This window comes from Schistocerca nitens, chromosome 2 (genome assembly GCF_023898315.1).
Source record: "Schistocerca nitens isolate TAMUIC-IGC-003100 chromosome 2, iqSchNite1.1, whole genome shotgun sequence".
Taxonomy (NCBI): Eukaryota; Metazoa; Arthropoda; class Insecta; order Orthoptera; family Acrididae; genus Schistocerca; species Schistocerca nitens.
In genome coordinates this window covers 122,759,818-122,784,049 of record NC_064615.1, presented here as the reverse complement: position 1 = coordinate 122,784,049, position 24,232 = coordinate 122,759,818, and the positions used below count along the sequence as shown (strand labels likewise).

The 24,232-nt window shown below is 40.1% G+C and overlaps 1 protein-coding gene across 1 annotated transcript in view; it reads left to right on the top strand.

The window, feature by feature from the left end:
- Positions 1–776: 776 nt before the first annotated feature.
- The window catches only part of LOC126235812 (uncharacterized), a 114,757-nt gene continuing 91,301 nt past the window's right edge, over positions 777–24,232 (top strand). Inside the window, exons 1-3 of the mRNA XM_049944653.1 lie at positions 777–1,084; positions 18,852–19,009; positions 19,086–19,236. Coding sequence (XP_049800610.1) covers positions 1,030–1,084; positions 18,852–19,009; positions 19,086–19,236 — 364 coding nt within the window. The 5' untranslated portion in view covers positions 777–1,029. The remainder of the gene's footprint in view (positions 1,085–18,851; positions 19,010–19,085; positions 19,237–24,232) is intronic.

Below are 24,232 nucleotides of genomic sequence, written 5' to 3'. Positions count from 1 at the left end.
CCAGTAAGCCTATAAACCATGAAACAGACAAAAAGCTACTTCTCCCTGTCTTCTCTTCTTTGGATTTTCACTTCACTTCAGAAACTGAAACATCCATTACAAAAACAGATTACATCACTCACAAATCTGGATTCAGTCACTGCAATTCATACCTATTTTACTGTAAAAAATACTGACTATGATGAACGATGTAATTTTTAACTTCAAAAGTTTTCAAATGTGCAGGTTACTGACGTTAGAATAGTTACTACACAATTTTTGATCACGAAAAAGTTACGATGATTGCAACTTAAATACCGAAGCCATTTGTTATGAGAATACGCCGTTACCACAAATAACCCACATAGATGCATTGAAAGAAACTTTACTGGGTAACATAATGCATCAGAATACTATAGGCACAAAGAATGAAATTTCTGTAGATTTACCATACACTTTAGTTTTCTTGAGCATTATAAGATTACTAACGGAAGTTACTTACCGTCCATTATCTGGAACATAAACTATCCTTTCTCCTCTGCAAGCATCTGCTTTTGCAGCAAGTATTGTCAATTTTTTTCGTGATTGAAAAGCTTTAACGCACACAAATCACAAAACCCGCCATTGTACACCCACACCCACAATAAATTAGCATGTCATGTTCAAACAATATCCGCGTTTCGAAAACTACCAGCTAGCAGGAGAGACGACGTCATGTCATGATGTGACGTCATGATTCCTCGGGGCCCGCGAGACGCTTCTTATATACCTCCTTGACCCGCTCACTCCGTAGTTGTTCATAGAAACCAAGGAGGTTAAACTCCTTGAAGGAAACACAGACATGTCTATGGACGGAAACCATTGATGGAGCTCACAGATGGAAAAGACGTGAGAACGTTTTTGGCGTTTAATGTCTTTGGTGTTGTTTATTTTGTGCCTGGGCTTTGTCGTCGTATTGTCAAATGTCAGTGGCTGTGTATGACAGTGGTGTGTCGAGTAATACGTGAAACTTGTCTTGAGGTTATAGCATCCAGTCACATATAGACAACAATGGAGCGTCAAAAATTGTGTTTACTGCTCGTCAATATATACTTCATTACACTTGGTGAGTAGAGTGATTTGCTGCACATGTGTTAAACTGATATCGTTATTCGATTACTGTATGCGTAACAGTAGGAGATATTCAAAGAGGTTACATGTGAACAGCTCCTTTCTGCAAGTGCACTCGTTATTGTTAAAAGTGCAAGGACAGAGACTTGAAACATGGATATAAGAGTTTATAACCATAACGTACAATTTCAAAACAAGTGTCTTTGTTCCTAGGTGCCCAAGAATCTTTTTCCACGAATCACAAACCATTCGTATTAGGTTGCGGAAGGATTCACGTAATAGCCCTAGGTTTGTTGGAATGGAGAGATTTTGTGTCTTATAGACGGGGGCGGAGTGAGAGAATGTAAAATGTTTGGTGTTGGTAGATAAAAGTTAGAATAATTCTTAAATAGAAAGATACTTGGTGAGGTCATGAAATTTCTTCTTATACACATATCAATAAAAGTTTTGCATCACCTCAGTTCCGAGAGTACCGGAACCTGTACAGAAAATTGGAATAGAGGTCAGCATAAACATCATTTCCGCCCTTTTTATTGCTCATGAAAACCACACATTGCATGTTGTACCACCATACAGCGAGACCTTCAGAGGTGGTGGTACAGATTGCTGTACACACCGTTACCTCTAATACCCAGTAGCACATCCCTTTGCATTGATGCATGCCTATATTTGTCGTGGCACACTATCCACAAGTTCATCAAGGCATTGTTGGTCCAGATTGTCCCACTCCTCAATGGCGTTCGGTGTAGATCCCTCAGAGTGGTTGGTGGGTCATGTCGTCCATAAACAGCCCATTTCAATCTATCGTAGGCATGTTCGATAGGGTTCATGTCTGAAGGACATGCTGGACACTCTAGTCGAGTGATGTCGTTATCCTGAAGGAAGTCATTCACATGTGCACGATGAGGGCACAAATTGTCGTCTGTGAAGACGAATGCCTCGCCAATATGTTGCCGACATGGTTGCCAACGTGATTGCACTATCAGTTGGAGGATGGCATTCATGTATAGTACAGCCATTACGGCGCCTTCCACGACGACCAGCGGCATACGTCGGCCCCATATAATGCCACCCTAGAACAGCTGGAAACCTCCACCTTGCTGCACCCACTGGATAGTGTGTCTAAGGTGTTTAGCCTGACCAGGTTGCCTCCAAACACGTCTCTGACGATTGTCTGGCTGAAGGCATATGCGATACTCATTGGTAAAGAGAACGTGATGCCAATCCTGAGTGGTCCATTCGGCATGTCGTTAGGCTCATCTGTAATGCACTGCATGATGTGGTTATGAAGGTGGACCTTGGCTTGGATGTCGGGAGTGAAGTTGCGCATCATGCATCCTATGGCAAACACAACATTCTATGGCTGCACGAAAAGCATTATTCAACATGTTGGTGTTGCTGTCAGTGTTCCTCCAAACCAAAATCCGTAGGTAGCGATCATCCACAGCAGCAGTAGCCCTTGGGTGGCCTCAGCGAGCATGTCATCGACAGTTCTCGTCTCTCTATATCTCCTCCATGTTCGAACAGCATGGCTGTCGTTCACTCCGAGACGCCTGGACACTTCCCTTGTTGAGAGCCCTTCCTGGCACAAAGTAACAATGCGGACGCGATCGTGCCGCAGTGTTGACCATCTAGGCATGGTTGAACTACAGACGACACGAGCCATGTATCTCCTTCATGGTGGAATGACTGGAAATTATGGGCTGTCGGACACCCTCCGTCTAATAGGCACTGCTCATGCATTGTTGTTTACATCTTTGGGTGGGTTTAGTGACATCTCTGAACAGCCAAAGGGACTGTGTCTGTGATACAACATCCACAGTCAATGTCTATCTTCAGGAGTTTTGGGGACCGGGGTGATGCAATACTTTTTTTTAATGTGTGTATATTCACATAGTTGTATCTGTTTGTTTAAGATGTACACTCAAAAGAAACTTTGGACCACTACTTGCATGTTTGCATCTCACGAGGAAGAGAGGAAGATAACACATGAAGCAGATGAAATAACATTGTTGACTATCCTTTGTATCATTGTGGTTCATTGTTCGTAACATTAACGTCATTTTTTCCTATAGTTGGAGAACCCCCAATGTTGGACACACTACTGATGCTCACTCTTTTGTCAAAATGTCTATGTTGTTAATGTTAGCTGCCAGTAGTGGTGATTTAAGCATTTGACGTAGTTGCTTGCTCCAGGTGCGCAGTGGCTTCTGATGCTGCTGCTATTGTAGCAGCTGCTGCTGTTCAACCTGTTTCTGTAGCAGCTAAAGTTATTGCTTTTCTAGTTGTTTGTCCACCTATTGTAGTAGTTGTTGTTGTTGTTGTGGTGGTGGTCTTCAGTCCTGAGACTGGTTTGATGCAGCTCTCCATGCTACCCTATCCTGTGCAAGTTTCTTCATCTCCCAGTACCTACTGCAACCTACATCCTTCTGAATCTGCTTAGTGTATTCATCTCTTGGTCTCCCTCTACGATTTTTACCCTCCACGCTGCCCTCCAATGCTAAATTTGTGATCCCTTGATGCCTCAGAACATGTCCTACCAACCGGTCCCTTCTTCTCATCAAGTTGTCCCACAGCCTCCTCTTCTCCCCAATTCTATTCAATACCTCCTCATTAGTTATGTGATCTACCCACCTAATCCTCAGCATTCTTCTGTAGCACCACATTTCGAAATCTTCTATTCTCTTCCTGTCCAAACTATTTATTGTCCATGTTTCACTTCCATACATGGCTACACTCCATACAAATACTTTCAGAAATGACTTCCTGACACTTAAATCTATACTCGATGTTAACAAATTTCTCTTCTTCAGAAACGCTTTCCTTGCCATTGCCAGTCTACATTTTATATCTTCTCTACTTCGACCATCATCAGTTATTTTGCTCCCCAAATAGCAAACCGCCTTTACTACTTTACGTGTCTCACTACCTAATCTAATTCCCTCAGAATCACCTGAATTAATTCGACTACATTCCATTACCCTCGTTTTGCTTTTGTTGATGTTCATCTTATATCCTCCTTTCAAGACACTGTCCATTCCGATCAACTGCTCTTCCAAGTCCTTTGCTGTCTCTGACAGAATTACAATGTCATTGGCGAACCTCAAAGTTTTTATTTCTTCTCATGGATTTTAATACCTACTCCGAATTTTTCTTTTGTTTCCTTTACTGCTTGCTCAATATACAGATTGAATAACATAGGGCAGAGGCTACAACCCTGTCTCACTCCCTTCCCAACCACTGCTTCCCTTTCATGTCCCTCGACTCTTATAACTACCATCTGGTTTCTGTACAAATTGTAAATAGCCTTTCGCTCCCTGTATTTTACCCCAGCCACCTTTAGAATTTGAAAGAGAGTATTCCAGTCAACATTGTCAAAAGCTTTCTCTAAGTCTACAAATGCTAGAAACGTAGGTTTGCCTTTGCTTAATCTTTCTTCTAAGATAAGTCGTAAGGTCAGTATTGCTTCACGTGTTCCAACATTTCTACGGATTTCAAACTGATCTTCCCCGAGGTCGGCTTCTACCAGTTTTCCATTCGTCTGTAAAGAATTCGCGTTAGTATTTTGCAGCTGTGACTTATTAAACTGATAGTTCGGTAATTTTCACATCTGTCAACACGTGCTTTCTTTGGGATTGGAATTATTATATTCTTCTTGAAGTCTGAGGGTACTTCGCCTGTCTCATAAATCTTGCTCACCAGATGGTTTGACTGGCTCTCCCAAGGCCGTCAGTAGTTCTAATGGAATGTTGTCTACTCCCAGGGCCTTGTTTCAGCTCAGGTCTTTCAGTGCTCTGTCAAACTCTTCACGCAGTATCTTATTTCCCATTTCATCTTCATCTACATTCTCTTCCATTTCTATAATATTGTCCTCAAGTAGATTGTCCTTGTATAGACCCTCTATATACTCCTTCCACCTTTCTGCTTTGCCTTCTTTGGTTAGGACTGAGTTTCCATCTGAGCTCTTGATATTCATACAAGTGGTTCTCTTTTCTCCAAAGGTCTCTTTAATTTTCCTGTAGGCAGCATCTATCTTACCCCTAGTGAGATAAGCCTCTACATTCTTACATTTGTCCTCTAGCCATCCCTGCTTAGCCATTTTGCACTTCCTGTCAATCTCATTTTTGAGACGTTTGTATTCCTTTTTGCCTGCTTCATTTACAGCGTTTTTATGTTTCCGCCTTTCATCAATTAAATTCAATATTTCTTCTGTTACCCAAGGATTTCTACTAGCCCTCGTCTTTTTACCTACTTGATCCTCTGCTGCCTTCACTAGTCCATCCCTCAGAGCTACCCATTCTTCTTCTACTGTATTTCTTTCCCCCATTCCTGTCAATTGTTCCCTTATGCTCTCCCTGAAACTCTGTACAACCTCTGGTTCTTTCAGTTTATCCAGGTCCCATCTCCTTAAATTCCCATCTTTTTGCAGTTTCTTCAGTTTTAATCTACAGGTCATAACCAATAGATTGTGGTCAGAGTCCACATCTGCCCCTGGAAATGTCTTACAATTTAAAACCTGGTTCCTAAATCTCTGTCTTACCATTATATAATCTATCTGATACCTTTTAGTATCTCCAGGGTTCTTCCATGTATACAACCTTCTTTCATGATTCTTAAACCAAGTGTTAGCTATGATTAAGTTGTGCTCTGTGCAAAATTCTACCAGGCGGCTTCCTCTTTCATTTCTTAGCCCCAATCCATATTCACCTACTACATTTCCTTCTCTCCCTTTTCCTACACTTGAATTCCAGTCACCCATGACTATTAAATTTTCGTCTCCCTTCACTATCTGAATAATTTCTTTTATTTCATCACACATTTCTTCAATTTCTTCGTCATCTGCAGAGCTAGTTGGCATATAAACTTGTACTACTGTAGTAGGTGTGGGCTTCGTATCTATCTTGGCCACAATAATGCATTCACTATGCTGTTTGTAGTAGCTTAACCGCATTCCTATTTTCCTATTCATTATTAAACCTACTCCTGCATTTCCCCTATTTGATTTTGTATTTATAACCCTGTGTTCACCTGACCAAAAGTCTTGTGCCTCCTGCCACCACACTTCAGTAATTCCCACTATATCTAACTTTAACCTATCCATTTCCCTTTTTAAATTTTCTAACCTACCTGCCCGATTAAGGGATCTGACATTCCACGCTCCGATCCGTAGAACGCCAGTTTTCTTTCTCCTGATAACGATGTCCTCTTGAGTAGTCCCTGCCTGGAGATCCGAATGGGGGACTATTTTACCTCCGGAATATTTTACCCAAGAGGACGCCATCATCATTTAATCATACAGTAAAGCTGCATGCCCTCAGGAAAAATTATGGCTGTAGTTTCCCCTTGCTTTCAGCCGTTCACAGTACCAGCACAGCAAGGCCGTTTTGGTTACTGTTACAAGGCCAGATCAGTCAATCATCCAGACTGTTGCCCCTGCAACTACTGAAAAGGCTGCTGCCCCTCTTCAGGAACCATACGTTTGTCTGGCCTCTCAACAGATACCCCTCCGTTGTGGTTGCACCTGCGGTACGGCCATCTGTATCGCTGAGGCACACAAGCCTCCCCACCAGCGGCAAGGTCCATGGTTCATGGGGGTGGGGGGGGGGGAGGGGGGAGGTGTCCACCTATATCTGTTGATAAATTGAATTTCATATTGTCTTTTTATTTGTGAAGTGTAAATGAACCTTGAAAGGAGGAAAAAATAACAATGCTATTAAGTTTCTTAATGCTTGTTATGAATTTGTTGCAGTCTTAGAAAAATTACCAAACAAAGTTTTCAGAGGCACAAAAATTTTATTCAGTTTTCACTAGAAGTCTGACAAACTAGCTATTGTGTGGGATGCAAGTTGAATGAGAACAATAACAAAGACTAAGAAATTGTAGTTTAGTTATACTGCTTGTATAATTTAAAAGACAACTTAGAAAACTGGTAAGATATGCAATATTGAAACAAAGACTGTCAATGGTGTCAATTAGACAGCAAGGACGTACCAAACATGAGACATAGGACATTTTCAGCACAACTTTTTATACTGGTGGCAAGCACAGATATAGCATTGACTGGAGAACTGGTATTGCTGCATGTTATGCACTAAAACTGCTGCCTCCAGTAAATTGGCTCTGTGCAGGGGAGTGCCGAGGTACCTGGGCTGTTTCAGAATTATCAAACACTGTATCTCACTATATCTACAGGGTTATAAACACAAAGTCAAATAGGGGTAATGCAGGAGTAGGTTTAATAATGAATAGGAAAATAGGAACGCGGGTAAGCTACTACAAACAGCATAGTGAACGCATTATTGTGGCCAAGATAGATACGAAGCCCACACCTACTACAGTAGTACAAGTTTATATGCCAACTAGCTCTGCAGATGACGAAGAAATTGAAGAAATGTGTGATGAAATAAAAGAAATTATTCAGATAGTGAAGGGAGACGAAAATTTAATAGTCATGGGTGACTGGAATTCAAGTGTAAGAAAAGGGAGAGAAGGAAATGTAGTAGGTGAATATGGATTGGGGCTAAGAAATGAAAGAGGAAGCCGCCTGGTAGAATTTTGCACAGAGCACAACTTAATCATAGCTAACACTTGGTTTAAGAATCATGAAAGAAGGTTGTATACATGGAAGAACCCTGGAGATACTAAAAGGTATCAGATAGATTATATAATGGTAAGACAGAGATTTAGGAACCAGGTTTTAAATTGTAAGACATTTCCAGGGGCAGATGTGGACTCTGACCACAATCTATTGGTTATGACCTGTAGATTAAAACTGAAGAAACTGCAAAAAGGTGGGAATTTAAGGAGATGGGACCTGGATAAACTGAAAGAACCAGAGGTTGTACAGAGTTTCAGGGAGAGCATAAGGGAACAATTGACAGGAATGGGGGAAAGAAATACAGTAGAAGAAGAATGGGTAGCTCTGAGGGATGGACTAGTGAAGGCAGCAGAGGATCAAGTAGGTAAAAAGACGAGGGCTAGTAGAAATCCTTGGGTAACAGAAGAAATATTGAATTTAGTTGATGAAAGGAGAAAATATAAAAATGCAGTAAATGAAGCAGGCAAAAAGGAATACAAACGTCTCAAAAATGAGATCGACAGGAAGTGCAAAATGGCCAAGCAGGGTTGGCTAGAGGACAAATGTAAGGATGTATAGGCTTATCTTACTTGGGGTAAGATAGATACTGCCTACAGGAAAATTAAAGATACCTTTGGAGATAAGAGAACCACTTGTATGAATATCAAGAGCTCAGATGGAAACCCAGTTCTAAGCAAAGAAGGGATTGCAGAAAGGTGGAAGGAGTATATAGAGGGTCTATACAAGGGCGATGTACTTGAGGACAATATTATGGAAATGGAAGAGGATGTAGATGAAGATGAAATGGGAGATACGATACTGCGTGAAGAGTTTTACCTGAATCGAAACAAGACCCCCGGAGTAGACAACATTCCATTGGAACTACTGGCGGCCTTGGGAGAGCCAGTCCTGACAAAACTCTACCATCTGGTGAGCAAGATGTATGAAACAGGCGAAATACCCTCAGACTTCAAGAAGAATATAATAATTCCAATCCCAAAGAAAGCACGTGTTGACAGATGTGGAAATTACCGAACTATCAGTTTAATAAGCCACGGCTGCAAAATACTAACGCGAATTCTTTACAGACGAATGGAAAAACTAGTAGAAGCCGACCTCGGGGAAGATCAGTTTGGATTCCGTAGAAATACTGGAACACGTGAGGCAATACTGACCTTACGACTTATCTTAGAAGAAAGATTAAGGAAAGGCAAACCAACGTTTCTAGCATTTGTAGACTTAGAGAAAGCTTTTGACAATGTTAACTGGAATACTCTCTTTCAAATTCTAAAGGTGGCAGAGGTAAAATACAGGGAGCGAAAGGCTATTTACAATTTGTACAGAAACCAGATGGCAATTATAAGAGTCGAGGGACATGAAAGGGAAGCAGTGGTTGGGAAGGGAGTAAGACAGGGTTGTAGCCTCTCCCCGATGTTATTCAATCTGTATATTGAGCAAGCAGTAAAGGAAACAAAAGAAAAATTTGGAGTAGGTATTAAAATCCATGGAGAAGAAATAAAAACTTTGAGGTTTGCCGATGACATTGTAATTCTGTCAGAGACAGCAAAGGACTTGGAAGAGCAGTTGAACGGAATGGATGGTGTCTTGAAGGGAGGATATAAGATGAACATCAACAAAAGCAAAACGAGGATAATGGTATGTAGTCGAATTAAGTCGGGTGATGTTGAGGGTATTAGATTAGGAAATGAGACACTTAAAGTAGTAAAGGAGTTTTGCTATTTGGGGAGCAAAATAACTGATGATTGTCGAAGTAGATAGGATATAAAATGTAGACTGGCAATGGCAAGGAAAGCGTTTCTGAAGAAGAGAAATTTGTTAACATCGAGTATAGATTTAAGTGTCAGGAAGTCATTTCTGAAAGTATTTGTATGGAGTGTAGCCATGTATGGAAGTGAAACATGGACGCTAACTAGTTTGGAGAAGAAGAGAATAGAAGCTTTCGAAATGTGGTGCTACAGAAGAATGCTGAAGATTGGATGGGTAGATCACATAACTAATGAGGACGTACTGAATAGGATTGGCGAGAAGAGGAGTTCGTGGCACAACTTGACCAGAAGAAAAAATCAAATGGCTCTGAGCACTATGGGACTCAACATCTTAGGTCATAAGTCCCCTAGAACTTAGAACTACTTAAACCTAACTAACCTAAGGACATCACACACACCCATGCCTGAGGCAGGATTCGAACCTGCGACCATAGTGACTAGAAGAAGAGATCGGTTGGTAGGACATGTTCTGAGGTATCAAGGGATCACCAATTTAGTATTGGAGGGCAGCGTGGAGGGTAAAAATCATAGGGGGAGACCAAGAGATGAATACACTAAGCAGATTCAGAAGGATGTAGGTTGCAGTAGGTACTGGGAGATGAAGAAGCTTGCACAGGATAGAGTAGCATGGAGAGCTGCATCAAACCAGTATCAGGACTGAAGACCACAACAACAACAACAACAACAACAACAACAACATATCTCAGAAACAGAGCGTCCAGTCTTTTTTGGGTAAAATATGTATATAAATCAGACTGATAAGGCTGAATAGAATGGTGAACATTAGACTGCCTGGAAGCTGCCGGAAAATTGAGAAAACAGTGGCTTTCTGTTGAAAAGAGCACTCAAAATGGAACATTTTAGTGTCTAAAACGTTTTCAATATTTTCAATGTTTCTTTAGTACCAAAAAACTCTACCTGAAGTTGACAGTTTGAACAGTATTAGAGGAAAAGGTAAGAAACTTGGTAAGGCATCGGATGTGCCTTTTAATATTGCAGTTAGAGAATAAATTTCTAAAGCTCTTAACATTGAATAAAATTTTATGTGCAGTATATTATTAGAATATAAAAGAGTTTTCTCTCTCAGTTTACGGTAATAAATATTTACAGTGGAACTGCCTTTTTCTAAGCGTAATAATGTTCGCCTTTGTGCACCTCCCATACCATGAAGTATCTGTGCATCTGAGAGTGAGTGGCCCACTTCATGAGGTCTATCACATCACATTGTAGGACACTGTTGGTGGTTGATACACCTCTGTAAGAAATAGTCACAGGGAGCTTATTTCACAGTTGTGTTGGTGAAGTCACTGCTACCAAAAGATGGATTGGAAAAATTTGATTTAAGAATGATCACCAAGGAAAAATGTGCTTAGCACTCATTTTAACTGCAAGTACTGTAATAACTGGGGTCAACTGAACGTACCAATACTGGATGTTGTCGTTGTCCCATGACATAATGATGTTGTGGCATAATGGTGTTGTAGGATGCGCAGACAGGAAGAGAAAATAATCCTGACAGTATTTTTGGTGTCTATGTTATTTTTTGGACTGTAGGTTGTGGTGACAGGTTGATCTGTAGCATAGCTCGGCGTATAGGTATGATTGAAAGATGACCATTTTGTTGAGAGTTCGTGAAGCCAACATATGTGAATGTTAAATGTCTTAGTTGTGAGTTGGTGAAGCCAGCATATATGACTATGAAATCTTTTTGTTGTTAGATGGTGAAGCCAACAAATGTGAATATGGAATCTTAGTTATAGTTACATTTTTATCTATGGGTGAGTCCAAGACCCAGGTTGGATCGAAAAGTAACAGTTGATTTTTGAGTTGGCTAAGCAATATCAAAGACTTCAGTTAATACCTAATTTTTCCCATGTTCCCTACCTGAAATCATAATCTAGTTCTGTCCATTTTTCAGGCGTTTACAGGCAATGTAAGATCTCATCACTTTGCCTAAAATGTATTTCACATGATAAATACTAGATAAATCATGTCAGAGAAAAGGTACTTGTATGGTATGTATGAAACACCCTGTATGTGTATTCGGAGGATGAAGTAACTGCTAGAAATTTGGAGTGGGTATCATGATCAGCCTCCTCACCTTGACAATATTTTTTTGTGTGTGGGCAAGGATATTAATGTTTTTGAGATGTTTTTCTAACTTTTACACAATACTTCTACCCTTGGTGATCTTTATGGTATTGAGTTGGATACATTCTTGCTACCGGGAAGAAATGAACAGATTCAGTGTGGGTAGAGTTTGAATTGTGTGTGCCTTTACTCTCACGTCTTGCTATATGACATCAACAGTAAGGAAGATTGCTGATGGATGATTTTTCTGTTTTCTGTCCTTTCAGTATTACTGTGACATAGAAGATGTCATTGAAAATTGGAAGTATCTTGGAGTGAATGTAGAGCTCCTAAGATACAAGTTTAAAGAACTTTGGTAATATTTTGACGTAATTATATGTCCAAGGGTTATGGGTCTGTTAAACCATCGTAAGTAAAAATGTTGAATGTGACGCAGCATGAGGGAATTGGGCTGATCTGTGCTGCGTAAGAACAACCGTCTTCCTGACTGTTTGGCCTACGCCAGTATGTTACCACATAACATCTAAGTGTTAGTGTACAAAATTTATTGTACTTAGAAGACATCTGTATCACATATAAATACTTCATTATCAATGACATTTTAAAATCTTTCGTGAGCAATGCAAACTTCTGTGGCTTAAGTGAGAAAAAATGTATTTTGGGAGTGGCTGTAGGTCATACTTTTATCTCCAGTTTAGAGCAAGTTATTCTTTGGTTGCTTAGGAAGGTTGCAATTGCTATGGAATTTTCAGCATGGGATTCTAAAGGCCCTAGAAGAGATGGTATCTGAACAAGGGATGAATTTGATATTTTACTCAGTTTCATTTAGTGCTCTCCATATGCTTCAGCAGACAAAATCGGTACAGAACTACCAACTAAACATTTCTCATACTACAAAAGTTGGAAAGGTAAGTTATGTATTATTATGCTGGGGGCGAGGATACTTGAAAACTGAAGGAAAGAGTAAACTGATAACCCATCCGAGGATTCATACAGGGTATATAAACTGTGCTCCATTAGGATGCCAATTGTTGTCTCACTTTAAGGTGGAAAATACGTCAATCAGAGAAAGTGTGGCTGTAAATAAGAAACAGCTTCCTGTTGCTATTGAAAGCTTCTAACTGGCTGCTGTTTTTCTCCTTTCCCTTATTGAGACAGACTGAAGCTGGGCCCACAAATATCCATGTTGGGCATTGAGGTCTTGATACTTAGCTACTTCCTGTGGGGGGGGGGGGGGAGGGGGGTTCACAAGTGTTCTGTTAGTAGCTACACGAGTTACAAACACGTGGCTGTGCACCTTTTCAGTATAACATCCCCAGAAAATTATGACCACCTACCTAATAGCTGTTATGTACACCTTTGGCATGGACAGGAGTGTAAACGCATTGTGGCTTGGAAGCAGTGAGGTCTTGGTAGGTTGCTGGAGGGAGCTGGCATCACATCTGCACACACAAGTCAATTTATTCCCGTAAATTCCAGGGAGAGGGCTATGAGATCATACGCCACATTCAGTCACATATCAGATGTGTTTGATAGGATTCAGCTCTGGTGAGTTGGGGGAGGGGGGGGGGGGGGGAGCAGCACATCAATTGGAACTTGCCACTGTGTTTCTTGAACCGTTCCATCACACACCCCTGGCTTTCTGACATGACACATGATCTTGTTGAAAAATTCCACTGTTGTAGGGGAATATTGTAGTCATGAAGGAGTTTGTGTTCTGCAACCAGTGCTCGATACTCTTTGGCTGTCATGGTGCCTTGGTGCCTTGCATGAGCTCCTCTGGCCCCAAGGATACCATCATAAATGTTCCCCAAAACATAGTGGAGCTGCAACCGGCTTGTCTCCTTTTCGCAGTTCAGGTGCCGAGGAGCTGTTCCCTCGGAAGACTACGGATTTGCACCCTCCCATCAGCATGATGAAGAAGGTATCGGGATTCATTAGACCATGCAGTGCTCTGCCACTGTGCCAGCATCCAGTGCCAGTGGTCATGTGCCCATTTGGGTCATAGTTGCCAATGTTGTGATGTTTACATTGGCAAGTGCATGGGTCGCTGGATTTGGAGGCCCATTGTAAGGAGTGTCCAGTGCATTGTTTGAGTGCAGACACGTTTGTACTCTGCCCAGCATTAAAGTGTGATGTTAGTTCCACCACAGTTCACCATCTGTCCTGTGTTGTTAGCGTGGCTAATCTATGACATCGAACATCTGTAATGAGGGGTGGCCACTTAACACCATGATGTCTGGGCATGTTTTCATCCTGTGTCAAAGACACTCGCCACAGCACTCCTTGAGCACCCAAAAAGTCGTGCAGTTTCTGAAATACCTGTGCTGCCGGGCTTCCAGACCATCGCAGTCTGCCATCGGTCACTCGTATAGATCACACGCTTCCCCCATTCTACATGTGAACATTGTGCTCACTGATACTGCATGCACCATGCATGTGTCTGACTAACAGTCATTTCTTGCCAGGTGAAGCTGCTCTCATCTGGACAGGTTTATATCAATGGTAGATCGATGGTTGTAATGCTCTGGATGATCAGTGTGAACTCTAATTGGGAATGCTTCAACAGTTACCGTGAGGTATGATTGTGGAATTGAGTATGTGAGCCTTAGCTTAAGTACCTGGATTGCAAGGACAAGTTGAATATGGCAGAGTGTATCTACTGGCATATATTTCTTTGTATTTTAAAGCAGTGCTGTATTCACACACAGATCTACCCATGTCTCCAAGCTATGGGACTTTATTGGCAGTTTCATTGTTTTGCAGATAACATCCTTAAGATTCTCCTAACAATGGGAGTTCATGTTACAGATTCTGAGTTATATACAATCTTGATGAATCTGAAGTAGATTAAACATTCTGACTCCCAGAGCATCTCGCAGAACATACAGAGTATGTAACCAGCAGAGAAATTTGTCCAAAACAATTAGGACACCCTGATTCCTCTGCGGAAGGAGGGCAAAGATGCTTCACTCCTTTGGTAATGGAGGACGTAACAGTTCCCAGCAATGAGATCGCAGATGCATCAGCCAAGCAGGGTTGTGTCAAGAATTCTGTGACATCCTGGGAGATCATCCTGTGGTCAGTTATGACAGTGGCGAGGACAGATATGTATATGAGGTAAACAAATTTGTTTAAAATAAATAAATAAAAAACCTACTGCGGGCTGTTCAACTGGCCACTCGGACATGGCAGACTTGCATCCAGTCACTCAGATGAAATAAGATCACTGTAGCTCACCTCTTTATTGGATATCAGTGTTAAACAGATTGTTTCCTCATGCACCATGAGAAGCTTCTATAATTATACACCTATGATGTCACTGTGACAGTGCCTAATATTTTAACTGAATGTAGTGTGTATGCTGATAAGAGTGAGTTAAATGGTTTCACTGGTGACATGTCTTCTATTTTAAGTGACAGTTTGATGAGTGTAGCATAAACTTAAAATTCTGAGGGGATTCGGACTTTGCCTGATACACAAACTGGACATACTCCTATTCAGAAAGAACGTCGGTAAAATTTTTACATATCATTATTGGTCTGCCTCCCACTGTAGCCCAACAAACTGTTCTGCACATGAAATGTTTTGGTAAGATCTTTAAAGTGCTGTATTATTTGCACACTTTTGTAATAAGCATGTATAAATATGAAATCCACCAAATATAGCATATCAGCTTCCAAAACTCTGAAATTAAGATGTTGGATGCTCGATTTGCCACTGTCAGCCAATCACAGTGAGCACATGACAAATGATCTTGTCAGTTAATTACAGCAGCACAGCAGATGTGATCTAATCACCTAATTACAACATGACTTTCTAATTATGGTGTACACACACATGGATTCTTATACATACTGTATAGGAATAAGGAGAGTTATCCCTTCACAAACAATTTTGGTTGTCATAAATGTTGGGTTCTTTTTTTAGGGGGCGGGGTGGGGTTCGTTGGACTGGGATGTAGGAGCACAGCTTAAATTGCGACAAGTGAAGCAATGACATTCCTATTCATGTTTCTTAAAAATATTTGGCTGCTATTTTCCGAATATGCCGCAGTTTCCATGTAACGATTTCCAAGAGTATGGTTAGGCTTGGACAAAATACTAGTTTAAATTGCAGTGAGTGAAACAGTGATGTTTATATTCTTCATTGTCTCAAATATTTGACTGTTTTTCTCCAAATAGCTCTAGCATAGTTTTGTTAGGCTGCTTTTTTTGTCCATTATATGTCTTACTTTCCGAGGGTATGAATAGGCTGGGACATAAGAGCACAGCTTGAATGGCCACAAAAAGAGTGTTGGTGACAGACTGTTCAGTAGCTAGGTCTAGATTAGATTGGAAGGTAAGAGTTTAGTTGTGAGTAGATGAAACCAATGAATGTGAAAGCATTAAGCCTGATTTTGGAGAGCAGATGGATCTGTATCATAGCCTGATGTGTAGATTAGATTGGAAGATAGGCTAACAGTTTGGTTGTGAGTTGGTGAAGCCAACAAATGTGGAAGAAAAGAAAGAAAACCTGCTGATTTGTATTGTAGCTCAAGGTCTCAGTTAGGTTGGAAGATATTGAGGTACAGCAATGCATTGCGCAATCTTGTTTGTCTGGAACATTTGTGTATTGTCCAGAGTATTTTGCAATTTCCGAAGGTCTAGATAGGCAGGAAATTAGGAGCACAGCTTCAATTGGCGGAGCCATATATGTGTTACAACCTTGGTTATAAATTTCCTGTTCATCTACATCCATACTCTGCAAGCTACATGACGGTGTGTGGTGGAGGGTACTTTGAATACCTCTATCGGTTCTCCCTTCTATTCCTGTCTCGTATTGTTCGTGGAAAGAAAGATTGTCGGTATGCCTCTGTGTGGGCTCTAATCTCTCGGATTTTATCCTCATGGTCTCTTCGTGAGATATACGTAGGAGGGAGCAATATACTGCTTGACTCCTCGGTGAAGGTATGTTCTCGAAACTTCAACAAAAGCCCATACCGAGCTACTGAGCTTCTCTCCTGCAGAGTCTTCCACTGGAGTTTATCTGTCATCTTCATAACGCGCTGCTCTCCGATGGATCTTCTATATCTCTTCTGTCAACCCTATCTGGTACGGATCCCACACTGGTGGGCAATATTCAAGCAATGGGCGAACAAATGTACTGTAATCTACTTCCTTTGTTTTTTGGATTGCATTTCCTTAGGATTCTTCCAATGAATCTCAGTCTGGCATCTGATTTACTGAAGATCAACTTTATATAATCATTCGATTTTAAATCACTCCTATGCTTACTCCCAGATAATTTATGGAATTAACTGCTTCCAGTTGCTTACACAAAACTGTCAGATTTTAGGCAGAGTTATAGCTTCTTGTGGCTAGTTTGCAGCACATCTTTTGTGCTCACTCTGCATGAGTCAAATGTGACAGTATTTTTCGACCAGTGTCAGTACTGTATTTAGCGCTGTGATGTATTGCAAAATTTGGGCCCATTCGAAGGTGAGTGTCATTTGCATAGTTGTAGTTCAGTATTGAAAATGGAGTATGACAGATGTTCGCTGGGAGAGGTGGTTTTCTGTAGAATGAGTGAACCCACATTATATTCATGAATGCTGGTACACAACATTTTACCATACAGTATGAATTGCCTGAAACGCCATGTTTCAGCTAATTTTTTGCCAAATGAAGGTTCATATAATTGCTGGTGCCGGCAGAAGTTAAGGAAGGGTAGTCGCATGGTCAAGGTGTGATGCACTATCAAGCAGTATGCAGTTCTGTAATTTGCAAATGACAGTCTTAAAAATATGTGACTTCTGTGCCATATGGGACTCTACATGTTGTCCAAAGAAGGGGAGAAATGTCACAAATTACAGCATGTATATACGTACAATGGTTGATTTGTCTTCCTTCCATCATAAAGTTTGTATTGAGTGTACAACAAACAATTTATGACAGTTATAGAACCAGAAGTCATTATGGAAACAGACTAGGCGAAGTTTACTAACATTTGAAGCGATTACCTATTATTTTCTGGGAAAAGTGAAAAGATAAATTTTGTTTGGCATCCACTCTTTTAAATGGGAGTGGCACGCATTTTAATTTTTTCCCCTCTGTCTGTACTCGTACTACAGCAACTCAAGGGGAGGTATTAGTGCGTTGCAGAGTGGCTTGATCATCTGTTTCTTTAATGTAGACATCACACACCTACACTTATTTCCCATAGCGTTTTAATTATTTCAGTTATCATTTATTTTCATCTTCTTTTGACCAATGTTTTGTTAGATTGACTCAGTATTTTTTCATTGTTTCAGCACATTTGCCTTGTAATGTTTTAGAGCAGGCACTAAGATCATTTCTTTTGGTGTCACTGAACAGTACCATCACCACTTGGTGAGATAATTCACAACATCAGCAAAGGGAGATCTGCACAGTCTTTCTTTCATGAAGTAATAGAACTTTAAACAACATGTTGAAAGGTATTAATTTATGTTGTTAAATTATGCAGTGTACCAGGTTAGAGAATAAAGGAAACAGTCCTTGATAAATTGAAGTTATGATTCAGGCTATTAAAAGTGAGAATCCAGATGTCAATGTTGACCATAAAGGGCTGCAATTCTTGTTTAAGTCTTAGTCTTTCATTGTTTGAATCTGTTAAGAGAGAGAAGCCTTGACAGACTTACGAACCTTAGTTGGACCAAGAAGGTTGCTGGAAAACTAGGGTAGTAGCTTATTGTATGCAAAAGGCAAAAATCCAGATTAAAGTCCTAGTCTGCTATACGTTTTGCACTTTTAATGTTGGGAGATTAACAGATTGCTTTAAGTTTGAAAAAAAGAAAGTACTTGTTTAATATAGTAGATTTGAGAGCAATGTGCTGTCATTATTGTTCATGTGAACTTTGAAACCGCAGTGTGTGGTATATGTGGATTCCTGTGGAGATGAAGGTCTAGGTTTGAGGCCTATCAACACAAAATTTTAATCAGCTTGCAAATTTCATAACAAGCATAATTCACAAATCCAATGCTTCATGATATGTTGTGATGATGACATTCTTGAATTTGCTCACTGGTGATGGTGACAAGGAGGCACCATTTTCATTCAAGATATATTCTGAGTCAGAACAGTGGAGCTAGACTATGTGATGCACAGAACAAGCAGAAATTCCTGATTTTACTTGGAGTTTTTAACACACTGTTTTTCGTCAGAATCTGCAACTTATTAGCACTACGATAACATTAGTATCAAAGAAGTAAGAGTAGTTTTATTCATTGTAGCACAGGAGCAAGTTGTGAAATTAATAAATAATTGAATTTGTGTACACTTTTTAGGTAATTGCTATTTTGTGACATTGTCACACAATGGTCCTGTTGTACTGGGTGCAAATATAACATTCAAGGCAGAGTTGTTTGATGTACTGGGTGATGCTCCATCTGGGACATTCTTGTTCCTATGGCGTGATAATGCCTTACCCCAGCACCAGTCAAGTGTAAGTATTGGACTGAATGTGGTACATATCAGTATGTAATTTTGCAAACTTTTGTTAATTCACACTTCTCTTCCAGAGCACAGGTCACGACGCTGTTAGATACTGGAATGTGTCATACCCTTCTCCTGTGTATGCTCCAGGCCCATATGAAGTGCAAGTAATAGTAGAGAGAGTAGCACTAATAGTGTGGCACATCTGCAGTCAGAGAATAATGTTTAATGTAACAGGTACGTACACAGTTGTACAGATATTTATGGGGGGGGGGGGGGGGGGTTCAAGATTTTAAAACTTTCCTTCTTTACATAATAGTCCTTGAGGTTGAAGTGTGTCATGCCTCAATGCCTCAAGACATGAATTTTCCTTGAAATAAGCAAAATTTAATATTTCCAAAAGGATTGATAGTTATCCACACACTATTAAATTACTGTGATATCTAAAAAAAGATAAAAGTGTGTCTTCGGTATACAGGTCTTGGATTGGCTTAGATTCAGTTTTCATTCCGTAGACCCAAAAAATGAGATGATTCTCATGTGTGTGAAACATGTCTGAAAGTATAACATAATAACATAAAACATTTTAATATAATACTTACTACCCTGATCATTTGTCACGAGATTGTCAAAATAGGTGAATACAATGCAGTAAACTGGAACAGCTAATATTTGCAGAATTAACATGTTGTCAGAATGAAATATTGTTATGCACTATTAATCAATTTACCATACACAGAATACCTAATCTTGACTGTTGTGACCAAGTGCTGTCAAAACTGAAATCTAACAGGTATTTTTAATTAAGCTAGCTTAGCTGTCTCTGTTATGGTATTCATCTATAGAGGAGGAGGAGTCACCTATCAAAAAGTCTTTCAAACTGTGTTTAAACCATGCTTTATCTGAAACCAAGTTTTTAATAGTTGCTGCCATTATTGAAAAATGTGTTTTCCTGAATACTGCACCCCTTTTTGGACCAAGGTAAGTGATTTTAAGTCTTTATGTAGATTGTTCTTATTCCTAGTATTGAAACTGTGTATTGGATTTTTGGTTGGAAATAGAGGTATATTACTTGCAACAAATCTCATTAAGGAATAAATATACTGAGAAGCGGTTAGAGTACAAAGTTCCTTGAACAGGTTTCTACATGATCTTGAATTTACACCACAATTGATTCTTATCACACAATTTATGCTGAAGCAATTCTGTGGTATGTTCTCCCAACGAAATCTATTATCGAGTTGTAATCCTGGAAATTTAAACGAAAACTTTGTGTAATATTAATATGATCATTGATGAAACCATTCTAGTTTAATTACCTGAAAACACTGCCACATCATGAAATTCTGCTAGTGACCAACAAGATGATTTATATTTATGTATCAATATTGTTAGGCTCACAAAAAATATTTAAAAAAATTGAATGGAAAAATACCAGAACAACTGAGGTAACCCAGGTTGACAAATAAAAATAAGGAATTGTTAAGTGCTGCTGACTGGTACTTCTCAGCAGTGAATAAGCTGGAAAGAGACTTAAAAAAAATGATTATTGAACTTTGATGTCATTTACAGTGTGTCACAGAAATAATTTTATGATCTTTAAGGTAGCATGTCCCTAACTTCCAAACTAAAGAAAAATAGCGTAAATGTGTGTCCAAAAATCCTTCATTTTTATTAATAATAATGTGAGTTCAGGAGCAACACATTCCAGGTGGGATGCAACAACTGAAGTTTATAACCAATACCCGTACTTAAAGTTCATTTTGTTAGACAATCTGCTGATAATATTCACTCATGTGAGTCTGCTGAACCACTCATTGTCTCCTCAGTGACAATGTCTTAGTATGGGGATAAGTTTATATTTGTAACTTTTGTAAATTACAGTTGTGGTGGGCTACCTGATACATGTTCCAACTAACCATGGCAGAATATTCACTTTCATCATAAGTTACAGATCAGTATAGTCCAAGGATTGGTTGTATGTGTGACTGGAAAGAACGTATGTTTTCTTGTGAAAAACATTCAAAAATTAGAACATAACAAATTACTATAGTGTGTTATACATAAGTACTCCACATTATTTGTAACACTATGGGACGTGAACTGGATAATGGTGTCAATGACTTGACTGTGAGTATCACATTCTCCTGATCTCATTCCTTGTAGTTTTATCTCTGGGGTCACATACTTTTGTAGACAGAAAAGGTTTGATACCACTCTTTGGTTAAGGCTCATATCATTTTTTAAATTTCTTATGTCAAAATTATTTTAATTTTATTTTGAGGAGAGGACACATACGTGAGCATTGACGTGCATACAAATATTCATGTACATGATATTATTCTCTATTTAATCTACTGACATACAATTTTTTATGCAATTTTGACTTACTTATCAAATAAAAGTTTTTTACAAGCTGCAGTAACCAAGCTGTCAAATGCAGTAATGAAGCAAACAAATTATCCATATTGGTAACATTAGGGTGGACATTTGAAATGCTATGTGGTTTAGTGTGTCATCTGGACCAATCTCGAAAACAATTGGAGATTTGAATTTATTAAAATTTGAGTGGACAATATGATTTCTATCAGTGAGTAGCCACATGTATTTACATTATTGAGTTAAGTTTCCACTGTAGTTTTTCTCTTTTTGAAAGTGAAATGGGTGAACAGTTCTTTCTAATTCTCAATCATCACTCATAGCATAACTCATCACATACTTTTAGTGTCCCTGTAATCAAGGGGAATGCTGTGTAATAATAACAGCGTGTTACAGCAGTGGGATAGGCAGTGTATGAGATAATGGGGTTTGAGTGTCACACATTCCCATATGGGGGACATTGAAATAGCCATCACTGGCATGAGGAAGCAACTGAAAGTATTGGAAACAAATAAATCGCCAGGTATGGATAGAATCACAATTTCATTTTATAGAGTGTGTTCTTCGACATTGACCCCACTGTCTTGCATTTATTGTGATGTCAAACACAGTGCAAAGTGCCAAGCAGCTGGAAAGAGATGCACATGACTCTTGTATATAATAATTACGAACCAATATCCTTAATGTTGGTTCACTGCAGAATTCTTGAGCATATTCTAAATACAAATATATTATCTTGACACAGAAAAGCTTCTGTTCACAAGTCGCCACAGATTTAGAAAGCAACAGTCATCTAAAAGTCTGCTTGTTCTTTCCTTGCACAATGTCCTGTGAACCATTCTATATCTGGATAGTGTTTTGCACATTGCCATATTGCAGACTATTAACAAAGATTCAAGGATAGAGAATAGTTTGTCTGATATGTGAGTGGCTTAAAGACTTGGTAAGCAGTAGAACCCAGTATACTTCCCTAGATGGTAATTGTTCATCAGGAGCAAGGCCATCATTAGGAGTGCCACAGGGAGGCTTGAAAGGACTGCTCTTATACTCTATGTACATATACAATCTGACTGATAGGGTGAGCAGAAATCTATGACTGCTCACTGATGCCACTGTAATGTATGGGAAGGTGCCCTCCTTGAGTGACTGTAGGAGGGTACAGGATGGCTTGGACAGTATTTCTATTTGATTTGAAGAATGGCAACTTGCTGTAAATATAGAAAAATCAAGTTAAAGCAGATGAGTAAAAAATTAATTAAAGCAGATGAGTAGAAAAACAATTCCATAATGTTTGAATACAGCATTTGCATACCGATTGACACAGTCACATTGATTAAATATCTATACATAACATTGCTCAGTGATATGAAATGCTGTGAGCACCTCAGGTGAGTAGTAGGGAAAGCGAATGGTCGACTTTGGTGTATTAGGAGAATTTTAGTAAAGTGCAGCTCATCCGTAAATGACACAGAACGTGTCTAGAAGACTAGTGATATGCATTCTTGAGTACTGCTGAGTGTTTGGGATCCCCACCAGACCAGATTAAAGGAAGACATTGAAGCAGTTCAGAGCTGTGCTGCTAGAGTTGTTCCTGGTAAGTTTGCTCAACATGTGACATGCTTAAGTGCTATATAACTCAAATGGGAATTCCTGGAGGTGAGAAGACATTCTTTTCGAGAAACACTGATGGGGACGTTCAGAGGACCAGCATTGGGGAATGACTTCAGAATGATTCTTCTACCACCAATGTACATCATGCATAAGGACTGTGCAACACTGTAAGGGGGATTAAGACTCATACAGAGGCGTAAACAGACAGTTTTTCCTTGCTCCATTAGTGAGTGGAACAGTAAAGGGAGGGACTAGTAGTTGTACAAGGTACCCTCCTCATTGCACCATATGGTGGCTTGTGAAATATGTATGTGAATGTAAATGGGGAGGTTGGAATCCATTGAATTCTGTGCATGTTTGTCTAGGAGTGGTGGCCTCCCTCAATCTCCCAAGGGATGACATTGCAGGATTTTCCTCAAAAAAACCTATTTATATTTCAAAATTGTATCTTGTTGCAATAATTTAACACCCCTTAATCATCGATGAAAGTTTCTCGGGTCTCCAGCCAGGTGGTAGTGTTGATGTCTCGCGACGTTTCGGGAAGTGTCATACTACCCATCTTCTGGCGAAGTGTCGAGATTCACGGAGAGCGGGCTATTTATGTGTGCGGTCACCCCCCTCCACTAGACCTCAGGTGGCTGCGGTGGACCAGTGGCGTGCACACAGTGGTGGGGATGGCGGTCGCCCTCGGCGGCCGCGTTCGGTTCTCGGTGTAAGCATTCTGTCTGCGGCAGAGGATGTTGACGGGCGCGCTCCCGACGGATTGCCGCTATCTCAGGGTTCCGTGCTGTGCTGGGTTGGTATCCCTCATCTCTGTTGACCAGATTGTCGTGAATCCATATTTCTACGGATTCTTTGATGACGCTTTCCCAGAAGCCAGATGCTCGGCACAGTACCTTCGTGTTTTCGAAGTTGAAGCTGTGTTCTTCATTTATGCTGTGTTCTGCTATGGCTGATTTTTCAGTGTGACCTAGTTGCACACATCTGTGGGACACTGCAGCAACCTTGTGAGAAACTCAGCCAAATTCGTAAAAATACTCAGGGACATGCGGCTACAAAGGGAGGACCTACTCGTGAGCTTCGACGTGACGTCGCTTTTCATGAAAGTGCCCCTTCAAGACTCCTTGGCACTTTTAGCCCAGCTCTTTGAACCACAAACAGTCAGCCTCTTCGAACACGCACTAACAACCACCTACTTTCAGTGCAACAGGGAATTCTTCGAGCAGATCGACGGTGTGGCCAT